At 38.5% G+C, this 18,117-nt stretch overlaps 1 protein-coding gene across 1 annotated transcript; it reads left to right on the top strand.

Moving 5' to 3' along the window:
* The first annotated feature begins 5,208 nt into the window (after positions 1-5,208).
* On the top strand, positions 5,209-17,058 carry LOC108877495 (solute carrier family 45 member 3). Its single transcript, XM_018667567.2, is given in 8 exon segments — positions 5,209-5,756; positions 8,646-8,887; positions 11,164-11,276; positions 13,194-13,666; positions 13,762-13,901; positions 13,903-14,028; positions 14,518-14,772; positions 15,784-17,058. Coding segments are annotated over 8 exon segments (1,719 nt in total). The 5' UTR covers positions 5,209-5,530; the 3' UTR covers positions 15,928-17,058.
* Positions 17,059-18,117: the final 1,059 nt, after the last annotated feature.

The following is an 18,117-nucleotide window of genomic DNA, read 5'->3' as shown; positions in this document are numbered from 1 at the left end:
TGGCAGAGGGGCAGCATGAAAACCTGTATTTAATTCTGGACCCCTGTCTGTGTCTGTAGCAGTTCACCTCTCATTAGCAGTCAACAGTTGCAGAGGAGAAAGAGAGAAAGAAAAGTAGAAGTTTTCGAAATAACAGTCTGGAGGAAAATGCCAAATTAAAGTAATTCAATTTTTTACAACAATTTTAAAGGAGAGACACATGACATGACAAAACAGGTTTAAAGGTAAAGAAATAATTTAAATTATGTGGGATCATTGCTTAAAGGACAGGATTCCCCCTTTTTTTTACAACTCAACATTGTGTAGATTACAGTGGTTATTGGTCATTGTAACTGTTCCAAAGAGATCCTTTCCTAACATGATCTCAGTTAGGCAATGGGGGATAAAATCTCTGTAAAATGACATTCTAAAATTCAGACACCTAGTATGATGCCTCAACAGTCTGAATTGTGGCATCTTGAGACAGGATTCTTGAGATGTCTCCACTACACATCAGTGACACCTGACCTTTTGACTTCCATATAACAGGCCATAGAATACTTGTAAGACATAGAGTAAATTTTAGTTCTGAGTGCAAAGTTCCTGTACAGGGAACTCCTGTCCCTTTCAAACAATATTATTTTAAGGACCATCGATGTTACAGGCACATACACACATGCAAATATGCACCATTTACACTCTCCAACATACTAATACAAATACATACATATCAACACACCATATTTCTCCTTCATTATCAACGAATAAGCCCTTTGTTTTCAGTTTTAAACTGACATGGCTAACAACTTTCTTGTCTTGAACGTCTACTTCTTCAGCAAATTATTTTTGCAGCAAAGCAACTGGAAAACAAAAGAAATACTAACACAACAGATGACATAACATTTGTGAATACTATATACATAATACAGAATACAGTTAAATGTCTAAACAGTCTATGATAAAAAGGATAAATTAAAGTGTTAAGCTGTGCAGGGAACCACTGGTGTATTTGAATTACATGTGTTTATTGAGCATGATAGAAATAAAATTTTGAATTTGTTACAGCTATTTTTAAGAGGGGTAGTCAAATTAAAGCGGCACAAAAAACAATTTTTTATATTAACAACAAGCGACTGTTTGGAATGTGAAAGAGGTTGCTTGTCGTGATGACCTCTCAGACAATTATGACTTGACTTTTCTCCTCAGCTCACTAAATGGCACATAGACAACATTAGTGACTCACTGGTGAACACAGTCAGCCAGATATTTGTGGTCATGCTGGAGAGCAGGCTAATGTTGCTTAGTGTCTGCTGGACGTATGAAGCAATTGCTTTCTAACACATAGCAACTTTAGAAGTAGATAATGTTAATGCTGCGTTTACAGTTTGTTTTGCCTCAGTCACATGGCCAAAAATATATGTCCCTGAAACTGAGAAATTACTCACCCTTGACACTGACATGAAACTTCTGTGTATGGCAGAAATATCCTGACAGCTTTCACCCACTTGTGGTATGTCTATGTGTGAAGGTGTCTGCCCTCTGAGCTTCCCCTTTTTCACAATGTGCATGTCTATCCAGGCTCCTCAGCACTTTTTATTGCTGGCCTGTTAACACTTCACATAGAGTAGTATACACATTAACACATACACACACAATGTCATTTTAGGTCACCCCCAGACAGACAAGTGATCCCCATGCTCTGAAAAAGTGAGTGATTATGATTTTATTCATAACCATCTGCTGTTCAGTCCCATCACAGTCCATACTGTTTAGAAAGCTGCTTTCTTTCCTGCCATTCACTAATTCAAATACAAAAGCTTATATTTTATAGCCTGACTCACCTTGTTAAAATGGTTTCTCTCCACAGCCGGTTTCATTTGCAGAATGTGACTGTAAGGCTCATGATGGCTTCAGAAAACAACTTGTTGAATTATGGGATTTATACAGTCCAGCCAGACCCAACCTAAGAACCCAAAACCCACTTATAGTATCTGACAATTTAGAAATGAATGGCAAACAGCAAAACTAAAATGAATTAAGGAAGAAAGGACAATCCTCATTATGACCAATACATTGTAGTGTAGAAGTTTTTGGCTATCATGAAGAAGTTCTGGAGATCTGCTGTAGTTATCCTCCCAAGTCTTTAAAGACCCTGCATACAACTAATGGAGGAAGTATTATGATACTTTACTTAAGTAAAAGTGTCAGAACACTGATGAGAGAATACTTAATTTAAAAGAAAAGTCCATCAGTCAATAATAAATATTAAAAGTAAAAGTGCTGAGTTCTTATATTTATTATATATGGCATAATCAAAATTGTTAATCTTGATGGATCAGAGTGTAAGCAGTATTTTACGGTTGTAGCTTGTTATAGTGGAGCTACTTTCACATCCAGTTAAGGAATTAACTTCACTGGTGTTTAAGGGAGGAGGGAAAAAGAAAAAAAGTTATGCTGAATAAACAACAATTGACATTTTGACTTTTTTTTTTTAATCTCTGCTTTTTGGTGAAATAAGGAATGCCATTACTCAAATGAGATCATGTTAGATGTCCAAGATTAAAGGCTTAATGGCTCAATATTTAAGAGTACAAAGTGTTTAAAAAAGAGAAGATAACCACAGCTGTTAAATAAATGTGATGGAGTAAAAAGAACAACATTTTCCTCTGAAATGTACTCAAGTAGATTTCTTAAGTATCAAGAAATGGAAATACTCAGACTCAGAACTGTACTTGGACTTAAAGGTTCAGTCTTACTGGTCTCATCAACCTCTTTTCCAGCACTCGCTGTTTTGAACAAAAAAGCTAACTCTCAGCTCGCTCACAAATATATAATAACGTATAGCAAAGTGACAGAAAAAGAAAAGGAAGAAACAAATGTGGCAGGAAGAGTCAAAAAGCCAGCCATTCAAGATAAAAACAAAGAATGCCAGAAAAAAACATGATTTAGCAAAATACAAAGAAAATGAAACATGATTAGAATCATGTAAAGAGAAAAAAGAACATACGTAAAAGTAAAGCAAAGGAAGGATTAGACATAATCAAGGACTAATTACACATCATGATTTAAATTAGGGAACAATTTCATTTCAAACTTATGAACTAAGGTATTCCGAATTTGGACACTATGCTAATAGAGGGAAATTGTTGAATGAACAGTTGTTATGTCTCCATGCTAATGACATGTGTTTGGACTGCAATGTCACTTTACAGGTTTGGTCTGTATCTCCAGGTCATACGTCACCTGCACATTCCCTACTGTTAGCTCTATGTAGGGAGGAAATACGCAGGTCACAACACAGGTTACACAGAAAGCATGATAGTAAAACCAGTTCTTTACTTCGCAGCCTCGGTTCCCCAAGCCACAATCTCCTCACCTGTAGGCAAGAGTGCGTGTCGTGTCGCCATCGTTCCTGACACAGACAGCCTTGAATGGACACACACCCACAACTGCCACGCGCTGCTGAACTTCAGAGGAAGTTGTATTTAAACTGTATGAGCTGCTGCTGACATTTCTAACCACTTTTGATCCACGATGAGAAACCAAAGGGCTTTTACGAGGCAAGTGAATCAAACTTAACATTTACTTGTCTAATGCTTAATAGTTTCTCTGAGAGTGTTTGACAGGTCGGTTCTTGTTGTAATGATTGTACTAAACAACACAAATGGTGGCAAGAAAAAGTATTGTGATAAAGTAATGTTCAGTATGTGTGCTTTTATTTTTAAAAATGCCTGTGTGGCCTACTATTGTTTGTATGTAATAAGAGAACTGAGATCAGGAGATATTAATGGAACCTATCATTCTCATGATTATCAACAGTAAACATTGTTTTATGTTAAAGAACTCAGAGCCATCACACTATGAGTTCAATTGTGTTCCTTACCAGCAACATGTGGTTAAGACTTAGTAGACAGACCATTCACATGCCCATACACGCCTTAAATCCAAGCCTAAAAGGTGTTATTAAATCCTGAGAATCGCCAAACTTTTGTTAAAGGTGTGTAATGAATTGAATAAAATGACAGAACACAGTGAGTCATCTCAAATGTCTATAGGTGACTATAGACCTATTTACACCTGACATTAATATTAGATCTGTGGTGAATGGATGTTGCCGGCAACCAGACTGTAGGAAGTTACTGGCTGCAAAAAGCTGGGATCAGACTACACAATTTTTTCACAAGCGCTATAAATTCTTGTCACTTTGTGCTTGGGATACTGGCAACACTACAAGTTTGACCCCAACCAATCATTGCTCATGCTCCGTGCTTGTCATCAGAGGGTCAAAATATTGTAAACATACTGTTGCTGTTAAGTGTATATCCAACTAACAGGCAGCAATATAACCCTAATGCCATGTTTATGATAGAACCCTCTCATTCTATTGGTCAATATGACTAAAAACTTAGTAGGAGATATCATACTACACAGTCTCAGCTCAACCTAAGAAATAATCTGGTACATAAACCCCTCATACAATAGCAACACTTTTAACTTTTGGACAGGGCTAGGATAACTGTTTGCCCCTGATCCAGTCTTTGCGCTAAGATAAGTTAGCAGGCTGCCAGTGGTCCGTTTAGTGCAGTGATATTAGAGGGATATCAAACTCTGTGCAAGAAAACCAATGAGCACATCTCCCAAAATGTAGAACTTTTCCTTTAAGAAAAGAAATCTGCCCTTCAAGTGGAAAGGTCACCTAATTCCACCTCCTCCAACTAGTTTATGCTGCCCAGCAAAGAAGCAACAAATATAGTTGTACCAGTAACCATGAAAGAACTACACACTACACTCCAGCACCAGTGAATGAGCAGCCATAGTCAAAAAGAGATGTGTTTATTTGCTTCAAAGACTAGCTTACAGATAAAATACAAACTCCTATTTTTACTTCCTACACCAACAGTATAACATTCTGTGGCCCACTGGATGATAGACAGAATATAATTATTTTAAAAATAAATTCATATCTGTGAATCTAGTTACATACTGATACTATACAGTTCTTGCTCGCTGTCAGATCTTGGTCTCTCAGAACTGAGTAGTCCTGTTCAGATCTCTTGTTCAGTGTCAACAAACCCTACAGAGTTCTTATTCTGATACAGCATTAACCACATCCTTCTCAAGCTGACTGTTTGCACATTGCAATCATCATCCAACTCGTTCTTTGAAAATGCTGGAAATAATTTCATGAATTATTATTATTTTTTTTTTTTTTTTGTATCTCTTAGGGCCAGTACATTTACAGCAGACCAGACAGCGCTATTCTCTGTCACCACGCTGGTAGAAGATGTCCACAAGCTGGCCTCAGATGGGATATGTTGCTCATTCTAGGAGAATGACACCTAATGGTGACAATAATAAGGAAAAAAGAGACCGTTGTCTTTGTTATTCCCTGAAGATGATGATCTGTTGCACAACACCACACATCATGACATGGAAATGGTCCAAAACTGAAAATCAGTCCAAAACTCCTCTGGACAGCCATTTCATTTAACAGTTGTGTTGACATATACCACTTATTTCATATTAGGTCTATATATTGTGCGCAGCAAATATGGCAAATATATATCCAACCAAGACTGTAAACCACCAAAGTAAAACACCAAGTGAAGAAACCAAAATGCAGGTGGAAAACCCATTGCAAGGCCTGGTGTGGAAGCTCTTACTGGTGAACACTTTGTCATGTGGGCTGGAGGTGTGCATAGCTGCAGGAACTGTCTATGTCCCACCACTGCTGCTGCAGGCCGGTATGGAAGAACGCTATATGACTATGGTGCTCGGTAAGTGGGTGACCCATACACACTGGGTGACCATGGGTGGAAAAGTATGATGTTAATGAGCAAGAATCACTGCTGCAAGATACTGAAGCATAGAATTGCATTTGTACTGAAAAGTAAAGCACAGGATGGCATGGTGGGTCAGTGCTTACCATTGTGCTCTGTCTGGAGTTTACATGTTTTCCCAGTGTTCATGTGGCTGAACTGGAGACTTCCATCCATTATCTATACCGTTAAGGGTCGTGGGTCGCTGGAGCCTATCCCAGCTGTCATTGGGCGAGAGGTGGAGTACACCCTGTACAGATTGCCAGTCCATCGCAGGGCCAACACATACAGACCAACCAATCACACTCACATTCACACCTACTGGGCAATTTAGAGTCACCAATTGACCTAAGCTGCGTCTTTGGACTGTGGGAGGAAGCCGGAGAACCCAGAGAGAACCCATGCAGGCACAGGGAGAACATGCAAACTCCACCACAGAAAAGTCCCAGGTTCAAACTGGGGCTCGAACCTTCTTGCTGTGAGGCGACAGTGCTAACCACTGCACAACCGTGCCGCCCATTGAACTGGAGACTTTATAATTCTAAATAAAGGGCAACTGTGACTCAGGATGTGGAGCAGGCCGCCTATTAAGCAAAACACTGTACCCCAATTTCTCCTAATTGTTTGGGCAGTGTCTTGCATGACAGTTCCATCACCATGGTTAAGTGTGTGCATGGATGACTGTGAGGCACATTGTAAAGCACTTTGGATAAATAGTCAGTTCAGTCTGTTTACCATTTAATTAAAGATCAGTCTATGACTGCCTAAGTATGCAAAAAATAATAATAATCCAACAGAACTGCTACGCTTGTGATGAATGGTGCACCAGAATTGGCATTTACTACTCAAAACTCAAGGTGAACTTTGCAACAATAGGTCCTTGATTTCACTTAGAAGTAGATGAATGCAGGCCTCTTTTTTTCAGTCTGCAACCATTGAATTTGAAGGCTGAACTGTAGCTGGCAGATTTTATTAGCTGTACAGAACTAGCTAACTATCATTTACTCCATAATTTATACTGTACAATCTGGAAAATCAGGTATCAAGGTGTCACAAAACTAAAATATTGCCCTATTTTCATCTAAAAGTAAGTAATCCGATGACAAAACCAATTAACATTTACATTTGTGACTCCCTCATCATGTGCAAAAAATGTGCACTGTATGCAGCTGAAAACAACTTCCTCCCCACAATTAACCCCAAACAAACCCTCTGTGTAATTTATATAATCTCCCTCCAGCACTGATGAAAGTGAGGATGTCCAGCACAGGAGTTCTGTTGGACATTGCATTCACTCAAATTTCTTACTGTTAATGCAATAATGAACTTACAGGTAGTAAATACTACTGAAGCTGCTTTAATGACTTATGGCCACTAGATAGCCACTAGTAAATTAGAGACACAAGAACGTTACTGTCTCCTCTTAAACTACCTGTTAAATTACAGAGGAAATCTGAATTGTAGACCATATAAGATAACTCTGAACTTTCATGCTTAAAGGTGCTATATTTATTTATTTTTTCTATCACTAGATAGCCAACACTAGCATTAACAGCTGTTTACCTACCAGCTTAGAGGAATTGTTGTAAGTTCAGCATCAAACTTAATTTATTTACTCACCAAGAGCTGTCTCCAGTGGTGGGGAGCAACACCAAGATTTTCTATCACTTCCTATCTTCTACTGAGTTAGCATGCTAACCAGCTAGCCGTCCATAGGGGATATTCTAACTTCTTGTCTTATAACGCAAGATTGGTTAATTTAAACAGCTGTTAATGCTAATGCTGGTTATGTGGAAAGTAAAAACATACCTATAGCACCTGTGGCTGGGACATAACACACCAGTCTATAAACTGTCTGTCATCAGACATTTGTAACAGTACTTTTTAGCTAACAATTTTTCCAAATATCTTAAAATTACCTTAAAATTTTACTTAGTATTCAGTCAGGACTGGTTCTTTTGTTTCCTTTTTTATTTGATTACTGATTTTGAGACAGTATGGGAGTGTGAAAATGCACAGTTATTTATCATCTCTGATGTCAACAATAAACAAAAAAAAAAAAAAAAAAAACACTAAATGATCACTCAGCTCTGATTTTCCAGATTTAGTGAACAAATGATACATGGACCCAAGCAGCGCCATGTTTAGATTTATGCTTTATGTTTGTATTTCCAAACAGGTTTCACTTTTATATGAGAAAAGCATTTGAGGACTTACTAGTTATTGGTTTGCTGAGGTCATCTTGGGTGAACTTCAAACCCAACACAGTGCACAGTTCACAGCATGTAGCCCTAAACTCTGATATAATCCTGCATCCAGGATCAATGTTACAGCAGCTCCAAGGCAGTCAGTGTGTCAGTTCTGAAAAATTTTCTTATACAACCTTAAATCTAACATGGCAAATTATGTGTTATTTTGTCTCATGATAGCAGGCTAAATCAGAGCATAAAACCAATTTTTAATCCATTCCTAACACTTGAGCATTTCTATTTCTGATTTTGGAGAGACTGTAAAAAGGACCATGCACACTGCTTTAGAATGTGAGGACATTCAAAGCTTAACAGGGCTGCTGGGCTTAGTTAAGGTTGCTAAGCTATATGTAACAGGATAAACACATTTTATGGAACAGGTTTTACAACCGGCCAATTCATCTTACTCTGTCAGTGCCAACCTGATAATCTTAGAAAGGGTAAATAGGTGTAGAGGATGGGCATGTAGTGCTACAAAAATGTATTTTAGTGAAAAAGAATTGTCTCACATGACAGGCATATACCAGTTTCACTTACTAACAAGCTAATCAGTTCTTGCTGATGTAATAAAATTAACAAACTTTCCTCTTTCTGACAGCAGTGGGTCCAGTTCTGGGCTTGATCTTTATACCAATAATTGGTTCAGCTAGTGATTCACATCAAGGTCGTTTTGGTCGACGGCGCCCATTTATTTGGATGCTGAGCCTGGGAGTTTTGCTGGGCCTGCAAATCTTGCCACAGGCATGGCGCCTAGCTGTGCTAATGTCCCCACAGCACCCTTACTGGCTACAAGCTGCCCTGCAGTCTGTGGCGGTGTGTCTGACAGACTTCTGTGGACAGGTGAGTTAGCTTCTACAATTGCACACATTTACACCTTACATTGTGCTCAAGGTAAATCAATCAATTGAGATGAGAGTGAGTTGCTGTTGTTTTGCAGTCATAAACCAGACATGTGATGAGCTGTGTCATGGCAAAATACAGTACATGACATGGTACTAGTGTCACAATTTAAACATCCATACATTTTAAACATGAAAACACAAGTGCTTAAGAATGTGCCTTAGCTCATAAAAGTATATTAGAGACTTCAATGTGAAACAAAAGAGTTTCAACAAAGTGGTTTCTCAGCAGCACAGATAACACTACACAGAAAGAAATGCTCAAATGTGTGTAACAGATTTGTTAAGAAAAACAGATATGGTCTCTGCTCATCAACCGCAGTACTGCACTGTCTATAGATTTTGAACAAATCCAGGGAAATGCTTAAGAGACATTCAGCATCTCTAGAATCAAGCGTTATATTGAACAATTCATTACAGAAGACCCTTGATAAATACTGTGTGTGTTGGTGGGACAGAAGCATTATGAATCCTTCATTGAGACTCTCAATAGGGTTACAAATTATACTTAAAAGAAGAGAAAATTTAATAGTTCTGTAAGACACAATGAAATAGAAAGATTCACTTCCAAACTGTCACTGTCTGGAAACTTGTGAATCTTCAATGTTCGTGCCTACCATTCTTCACTATGGGCATGAATAAAATCATTGGATCATCATTAGAATTTGTACCAGTGTACCCCATGGCCAAAACAACACTGGGTCCCAGAATGAAACCCCATAACTACTGCCACACCCACTAAAAAGTACATGCATCCACGCAGGCAAAGAGCACACAGGGTAATTCTTTTGAATGGAAATGAATGGAGAGAAATTCTAGAACTTTCTCAGTGAAAGTATCATGTATACTTGCATATACTTTGCACAAATCTGGCTTTATATCTACACTGTATCTTAAACTATGCTGATTCATCTGGGTGTCATTACCTGCTCAGTAATCCCTGACTTAACTAGTTCTTCTAGTCTTTCATATAGTTACTTGTTATATCACAAACCTCCCACCCCATTCTCTGATCTAAAGCACATTCAAAGCATCCCCTCAGTCCTATCCATACCCAAGCAAAGAGCAGATACTCTGCAGCATAACCTAGCCTTATATCTACATCGTATCTGCTTACAGTTGCAGACCTGCTCAGCTGTCCGAACCACCGTCACTGTACAATATCATAGGTTTCCTAAAAGCACTACTTATCAAACTCTCTGGTGTAAGAAACATGTCCCATGACCTGACTTTACAAAAGAAAAGAGCCACTGATACCCATATTCTTGTGCACATGATGGCTATATCATGGCTACTGCATTCCTTGGGAGCATTGGTCATGCATGTCCTCAGAAATTATTGCTACACATCTGCAAGATGGCTGCACAGTGGTGTGTCACTTCACATCAAGAAGGTTCAAGCCCCGGTTCGAGCCTGGAGCTTTTCTGTGTGGAGTTTGAATGTTCTCCTTGTGCCTGCATGGATTCTCTCCGGGTACTCTGGCTTCCTCCCACTGTCCAAAAACATGCAGATTAGGTTAATTGTGAATGTGAGTGTGGTTGGTTGTTTGTCTGTATATGACAGGCGATCCATACAGGGTGTACTCTGCCTCTTGCCCAGTGTCAGCTGGGATAGACTGATAATGGATATAGATAATGGATGGATAGGATGAACATCTGCAAGATATAATTCACCACATGATTGGTTGGGGCTGTATCAGGAAGTAAGGTCAGCAGCAGTGATGCTGCTGCTGTTGTGATCTCACCAGCATCAATGTTGCAACCTCCTTAAGTATTGCTATGATGTCTGTTTACGTTGTGCAAAAAATGAGGGTTCACAAGATTTTCAGTTTGTTCCAGGGATGTTGTAGACAATAGTGACAATAAATTGCTATGGACCCTCCACTTTTGTCTACACCATGACTAGCTGCTATCATCAACTAATAATACTCTAGCTAACAGAAACCAGCTCACTAGCTTCACCAGCAGCATGCTTTCCAACCCACCAAGCAACAACCGTACAACCATCCTCAGCCACCACAATAACTAGCAATCACCTTAGCAATCAACAAGCATACATGTCTTTCTAACACCAGTACCTAGCAATAAGCAAGCTAACAGCAATTCATTATAGTAATAAGGTGACAAATGAAAATATATTTTCAAGTTCTAAAAACAGATTCATACAACTACAGTGGCTGTGATTTGGTGTCAACTAAGCCTTGTGTTGGCTCCTCAGGCCTGTTTCACCCTGTTGTTGGCCCTGCTGTCAGACCTGTTCCCCAGGGAGGAAGAGAACCGCAGAGCATTCTCTGTTAATTCCTTGATGACCAGCCTGGGGGGATGCCTGGGGTAAGACACTTAGTAAAGCATTCTTCCTAATTGATCCTGTCTCTCGTTTACTGTCTTTCACTTACTTGGATGCATGATTTAATATTATGCTGCTGTGGAAAACGCCCATTATTCACTGTACGTCACTTGCCTTTGTATTTACTGTCAGGTGATGGACCTCAAAGGCTGTTGCGTGCACCCTTAGCTTTCAGTCTACCAGTCTACTAAAATTACATTTTAGTTATTTAATTGATGCATCAGAGTGGATTTATTACTTTAAATAACATGCATCCCTATAAGGTATTCTTGAAGACACTATGCGTAACATTTTTTTTTCTTTTAGTTATTCTGAGGTTACAGTTTTCAGCCAAAATTGCTTTTAGCCAATTTATCAAGGTATATACCATGCTGGCAGGCTGTCTGAATGAACTCTCCTCCCAGCCAGGGTTATTCTGACATGGATCGACTTTTGTATGAATTAGGTCCCTTAAGGGGGTTGCCATCCAGGAAACTCATTGTCAAAAATGTTTGTAATGTGACGTACAAACGTCACCTACTATAAATATTATATGGATGGAAGTTAATTTCACGATAATGATGTCATTATACCAAAAGAGGGACAGAGAGAGAGAGAGAGAGAGGGAGAGCACTTGTGTGAGTCAGCCAGAGAGGAAACCTTCATCTACAAACAGAAGGAGACACATAAAACACACATGAAACTATGGCTGCAGCTAATAATTAAATTCATTATCAATCCGTCCATTGATTATGTTTTGAAATCAATAAACATTTGGTCTATAAAATGTCATAAAATATCAGATCACAGTTCCCCAAAGCCCAAGTTGATATACTCCAGAGCTAAACCTAAAATGATTTAATTCACCATCACAGAAGAAAATTTTCACATTTGAGAAGCTAGAACATATAAATTTTTGACATTTTGCTTCATTGATAATTCTGTAATAACAATGTATGAAATGACAATGATTTTTGAAATTGAGAACAATGTGACAATGTTAAAGCAATTGCTCATAGAAATGAACCTACCAAAAATCATCAGCTCCCCTAAACTTTACAGAGTATTACAGTGAGTTTCAGCTTGTTGTTTAGCTGTCCCACAATTTTACTGTTTAGGGTCACTCTCTCTACTAGTGTCATTTTCAGCTGTAGCTGGTAGCTGTTTTCAGCAAATCTAACTCTGATAAACCCACTGTAACAACATACATTGTAATATTATGCTGATTTTTAGCAGATACTATGTTCACCATGTTCCGCATTATTAGCACGCTGACATTTACTGATTAGCACTTAAAACTAAGCTGAACTCATGGGACTGGCATAGTTTTATTGGTATTTGCTGAAGTACTACCTGATGGTAGCACTAACTGAAAAATTAAGGAATCACCAAATTCTTATTTTGCATATAATTATGAAAAATAATAATAAAAATAATAATTATGAAAAATAAGTCATACATACAGTATGTAGCAGATGACAATCCATTTAATAGTTAGTGAGTCAGTTGATCAAAATTGCTGCCAGTTAACTCTGTTATTTAAGTAATTGAGTAATTGTCTATTCATGACAGCTTTAACTGAAACCTGACTTTCTTTGGTAATTATATTTTATAATTTGTGCAATTCTATGATTTATCAGTGAAGTGTATGGAGTTACACTGTACCACTAGTTTCTGCTAAGGGTTGTAAGACTGAAGTCAGAATTCCAATTTTACACATAGTGACTTTAAGGTTACAAATAAATTCAGGCTGTGGGTAAAACAAAACACAACAACAATTTCTGATGCTCAACTCACTGGCACAGGCTTGCGCAGAACTTGGACAATAGTAATTATATATTAACAATGGAATTATGATGTAAGCAATTTGGAGAGATGAAGAAGATTATATGCTCTTTCAGTATCTTTAATTCTGTGCTCAGGTTCTTGCTCCCTGCTGTGGACTGGAGGCAAGTACCCATAGCAACATACCTGGGAGGCCAGGAGGCCTTCATCTACGCCCTGCTCACCCTCCTCTTCCTCAGCTGCCTCCTCACTACCGCCTTCATCCCAGAGGAGACAGTAGCCAGAAAAGGAGGGAGAAAGTCTGTTGTCCCCCGCTCTTTAAGAAGCTGGAGCAGCAGATACTGCCCTCACTTGTTCCTACCCCAACGTCAGTGTCTCCATGTTGCACTGGGCCAATGTGCATCAGCATGTATGTCATTGTTACCTCGTATGTATGCAGTGTGTGTGCATGTTCCAGCAGTCATATGGAGACTGTTTGTGGCGAAGATGTGTACGTGGATGGCACTGATGAGTGTTATGCTTTTCTTTACTGACTTTATGGGAGAGGGATTGTACCAGGGAGTGCCCAGTGCAGACCCAGAGTCACAGAAAAGGAAACACTATGATGAAGGTAGGGTATATGCTTCATTGGTCCCACCATTGTAGGTTTAATTCAACAAATGAAATTATTTTGTCTTACTGACACACACATTTCTGCCTGTTTAGGTGTGCGTATGGCCAGTCTGGGCCTCTTCCTGCAGTGTGTTGTGTCGATGCTGTGCTCACTGTTAATGGACCGCTGGGTTGCTCTGTTGGGAGCCAAGATGGTGTACATCAGCAGTGTAGCTCTGCTGGTTTTCACCACCGACTGTCATGAGTGTGTCAGACAGTGTGATGATTGTCATTTTCATGGTGGCTGTGACAGGTTACACACTGTGTGTCCTTCAGGTTGTGCCATACACACTGATGTGTCTCTATCACTCAAACAAACAGGTAAGTAAGTTAGTCTTTAAGCCACACACTTAGCATTATGCATGCAAACAAGCAGGGAGTCATAAACACACTTGAAGTCAGTTTTCTTACCTTTCAATACTGATGTACATTTTTATGTTATGACATTTCTACATACTTAAAGGTTTATTAAGCAGTATACTCACAGAATTCATGAAGCAGGGATAAAGAATGAAATATCAGAACCTTAACAAGTACAGCCTCAAAGAGTCACTATCATGGCTGTTCAGACTCTTGGTATTGTTGAACCTTGGAGAAAGCCAGGCTAGTTGTTTCTCCCCTTCCAGTCTTTATGCTAAGCTAATTGCCTCCCTGATCGTGTCAGTGCTATCTATCTTGTCATCTAACTCTAACTGGCAAGAAAACGATTTGTTAAGGAAAGTATATCACTAATTACACATAAAAGCTTTTATTTGATAAGTAAATGATGAGTCTCACCATTTGCTTATCTTTTATCCTTCTCTCTTTAAGGTTTATTTCACCTCATCCAATCCAAGACCTTGTTCACTCAGTGACAGCGATGACCCAACGCTTACCAAGCCCATCCTTCCCTGTGATCTGGCCAGTCCTTATGTTAATGGCCACACAGGGGGCGTGACTTTATCTGAGGAGTTGCCCAACATTTCACAGTTTGCAGGAGGAGATGAAGCCAGCTGTACACCAGTCTCCCAGAGAGGGCTGTGTTTTGACATTGCAATACTGGACAGTGCCTACATGCTCTCACAGGTAAGAGTGGGTGATTGCAACATGAATCAATTATTCAAAATGATTCATGTTAAAAAATATATATAAAAATATTTTTAAAAAAAACAGTGCAAAATGACATGACACATGAAACGGATTCTAATATGAAAGCAAACCAAATACAGTCAGTACATACAAATGTGTCAGCTAGCTATAGCAATAACATGAGGCTCATCTATGTGCATGAGACCCGACAGTTCAGTAGACATCTAATTTGACGTCCACAGTCCTTTGGAGCCATGGCTAGAGTTCCTGAATAAACCAGTAGCAGCTCATTCACTGTTTAGCAGTCTAAAATTCTACTAAAACAGGAAACATGCATCTTGCAAGTCATCAAATTCATACTTTTAGCTGCCAAGAATAGCTTGAACAGCCATTATCTGTAAACTCTGTACTCTGCAAGTGTGTAGCCTTTGCTCAACAGCAGACATACTGGATATCTGTTGTATGCTTGCAGCTTTCTGTTTGGTATGTCAAAGAGTGTGTAAATCACCTCTGCCCAAAAGCTCTTGAAAACACTATGTAGGAGACAGAACACTGATATCACAGCGGTGAGCATGTAACTGAAGTTCTACTGTTTGGGGGATTGAAGAAGACAGAATAAAACTTACTAATGTCTGGAGTATCTTCATGGCAAAGACATATACCTCCAACTGTCAGTCCAACATCTAGGATCTTATCAACTTTATTTACCCTCACCCCTGCTTTCCATGTAACAATTAAGAAAAATCAATGAGAAGGTATTTTTATATGCACAATTTATGATTCAAACATTTTTTAAAGTGGCGCCACAAACAAAGAACTGAAAGCTAAAAACAATCCTGGGCTGATTTGCTGATGAAAAAATAATTAAATTAATAATAATTAATAATAATTAATAATAACAGTACATAGCCCTATTTTTTGTTGTTTTTTAATTTTGAAATTGGGCCTTTAAACACATAGAAATGATCCTGATCAGCCATTTAAAATGTAATTCTGTACCTCCTCCAGGTGCTGCCGGCAATTTGTTTAGGCTCAGTAGTGCAGCTGGTGAACAGTGTGAGGGCTTACATGGCCTCCGCCTGCTGCTTCAGCCTGCTGGCATTTCTCTGCTCCACCAGGGTCATTTACAGCATCACCGACCTTCAACACTGACCACTTCTACAGCAAGACCATCAGCCAAGGACATACAGTGACATATACCTGTGATGTGCTGATGCTGAAATGGTTGCTGTGTGGAAGAAATGCATCCTAAGTGACAGAGACTCAACTTGAGATCAGTCTCTCTGAGGGGTTACTCTATCCCCTAAGGGTTTAAAGAAGTTCAGGGACCTATGTGGGACTGTGACATACAGTATGTGAAGCATGCTGTGTATTGTCATTGTAAGTTTAAGACACGTGCTGTGCTTTCATCACAGTCAGAGTAATTTATTGCCAGTATATTCATGTGTGGAGTTTGTTTTTTATGTTTTTGTATATTTGACGGGGAGCGATATCCTGCTGTGTACTGTTGCTAAGAAACTGCACTGGAGTCTTGACACTCCTTGTGTGGTGCATTATGCTGCAGTCTTTTCATCCATATGCTCTGTTTGGCTCATGGGCGATCAGTTAAAGCTAGTAAGCAGTTGCTAAATGAAGCTAATAATTCAACTGAAAAAAAAAAAAAAAAAAGATCAACCTATAAAGTAAAGCTATGTTTCCAGCCAAATGTCTCATTTGTCTACCACTGTTCTGGTTGTGTTCTTATCCACAATCTAGGTCAGTGACTAAGCTATAATTTAAAAATAACAACTATCGGAACTAACATTCCACCTCTGGCACCGGATTATGTCAACATCTTAGGGACAATAGTAAGTTTTCAAAGTTTATATGTGTCAGATGAATAATTAGGCACATTCAGTATAACCAAGGACAATCAAATATTTAAGTCATGCTGGTTTTTCTCATAAGAATTGCTTGGAAATGTTGCAGTTTAAGACTATCTGTGGAATTTATTGGTGCTATCTTGTATAAGCAACTGGTGTATGTCTTTCCTGAAGCTTCCAGACCATAAATGTTATACAATGTGGTGTCAGTCAGTTCAGTGATGTTAAGGCTGTCATTTGTACAGATTTATTTGGGCTCAGACCAAGTAGCCTAACTGAAATCACACTGTAGAACTGATATGCTGTACAGTTGCAGTTCCTTTGCTGCCTCACTTGAGTGACAATATGCAGTACGCAAACATGGAATGTGCTATGAGTCACACATTTGATGGAGGTTTTAATAATACATCTTCAGAATCCATTCTGTGAAACTGCCCTCCTTTCCCATGACTTCTTATACATATTTAGAGAAAACATGAACATTTGACATGGGCTAACATGCTTGCACTGGATTCAGATACAAGCTTGGAATTCTTTCAGGTAAGTTTTATTACAGCTCCAGGAAGTTAAGGTTAATAGAAAAAGTTAATTACACAAAAAATATATAAATAATGTTTACATAGTATAGGAGATTGTAACATTGTATATGTGTGATTTAGATTTTTTAGAATTATTTTCCCATCCCTCATTGGTGAAAAGATTCACCATTTAGAGTTTGACTTTTTGTGGCTCTGCTGAGCCACCAGAGGGCCCCTTTGTACAACAGACCAGCAGCACATCACCATCAAGTCAACACTGATGAAGATTTTTTATAAAGCACTTCTGTACTTTATAAAGTTCATCGTGGTACTAACAGTGTATAATAATAATATTAAAGGTTCTCCAATAGAGAAAGGTGTGAGGAAATTGTTTGTTTAATGTGATAATGATTTATTGCTGATTTATTTAATGCTGCAAGCAGAGAGTGTAATGGTTTTGTTTTCAAATTTTGTGCAGGAAGCACCTTCCACTGGGAGATGTTTTATACTTAAAATGACAATTTTCATAGAAGGACACTCATTAAATAATACACATTTTATTTCTAACTTACATGAGTGAGTTTCACCAGTTGGAGTTTTACTGTCTTGACCTCTGTGTCAGAGGGAATTGCCTGATGTATTCAAATGTTACTTTTTAAAAAATATTTTTTAAAACCATCATATATAGTTTTCCAAATATGACAAATTGCTTTCAAACCATCAGTGTCTTTGACATATTACTTAAAACTGTCACCTTTTCAAATAACAGAAAGTGAAATGTGCCGGGTACTAGTTAATTTGGAATATTTCTATAGCTGTCCTGTTCCAGCAATAAAGCACTAAAGATACTGCCAGCAGCAACATTTTAATATGGTAAGTAACACTTGAACCCTGAGTGGAAACCACCTCTCTTTAATAATCCACTGTATGTATATTCCCAAAATAAACTTATCTGTGACATG

The sequence above is a fragment of the Lates calcarifer genome, linkage group LG12 (genome assembly GCF_001640805.2).
Source record: "Lates calcarifer isolate ASB-BC8 linkage group LG12, TLL_Latcal_v3, whole genome shotgun sequence".
NCBI lineage: Eukaryota > Metazoa > Chordata > Actinopteri > Centropomidae > Lates > Lates calcarifer.
The sequence above is the reverse complement of the archived record's forward strand: the minus strand, read 5'-3'. Positions and strand labels throughout refer to the sequence as shown.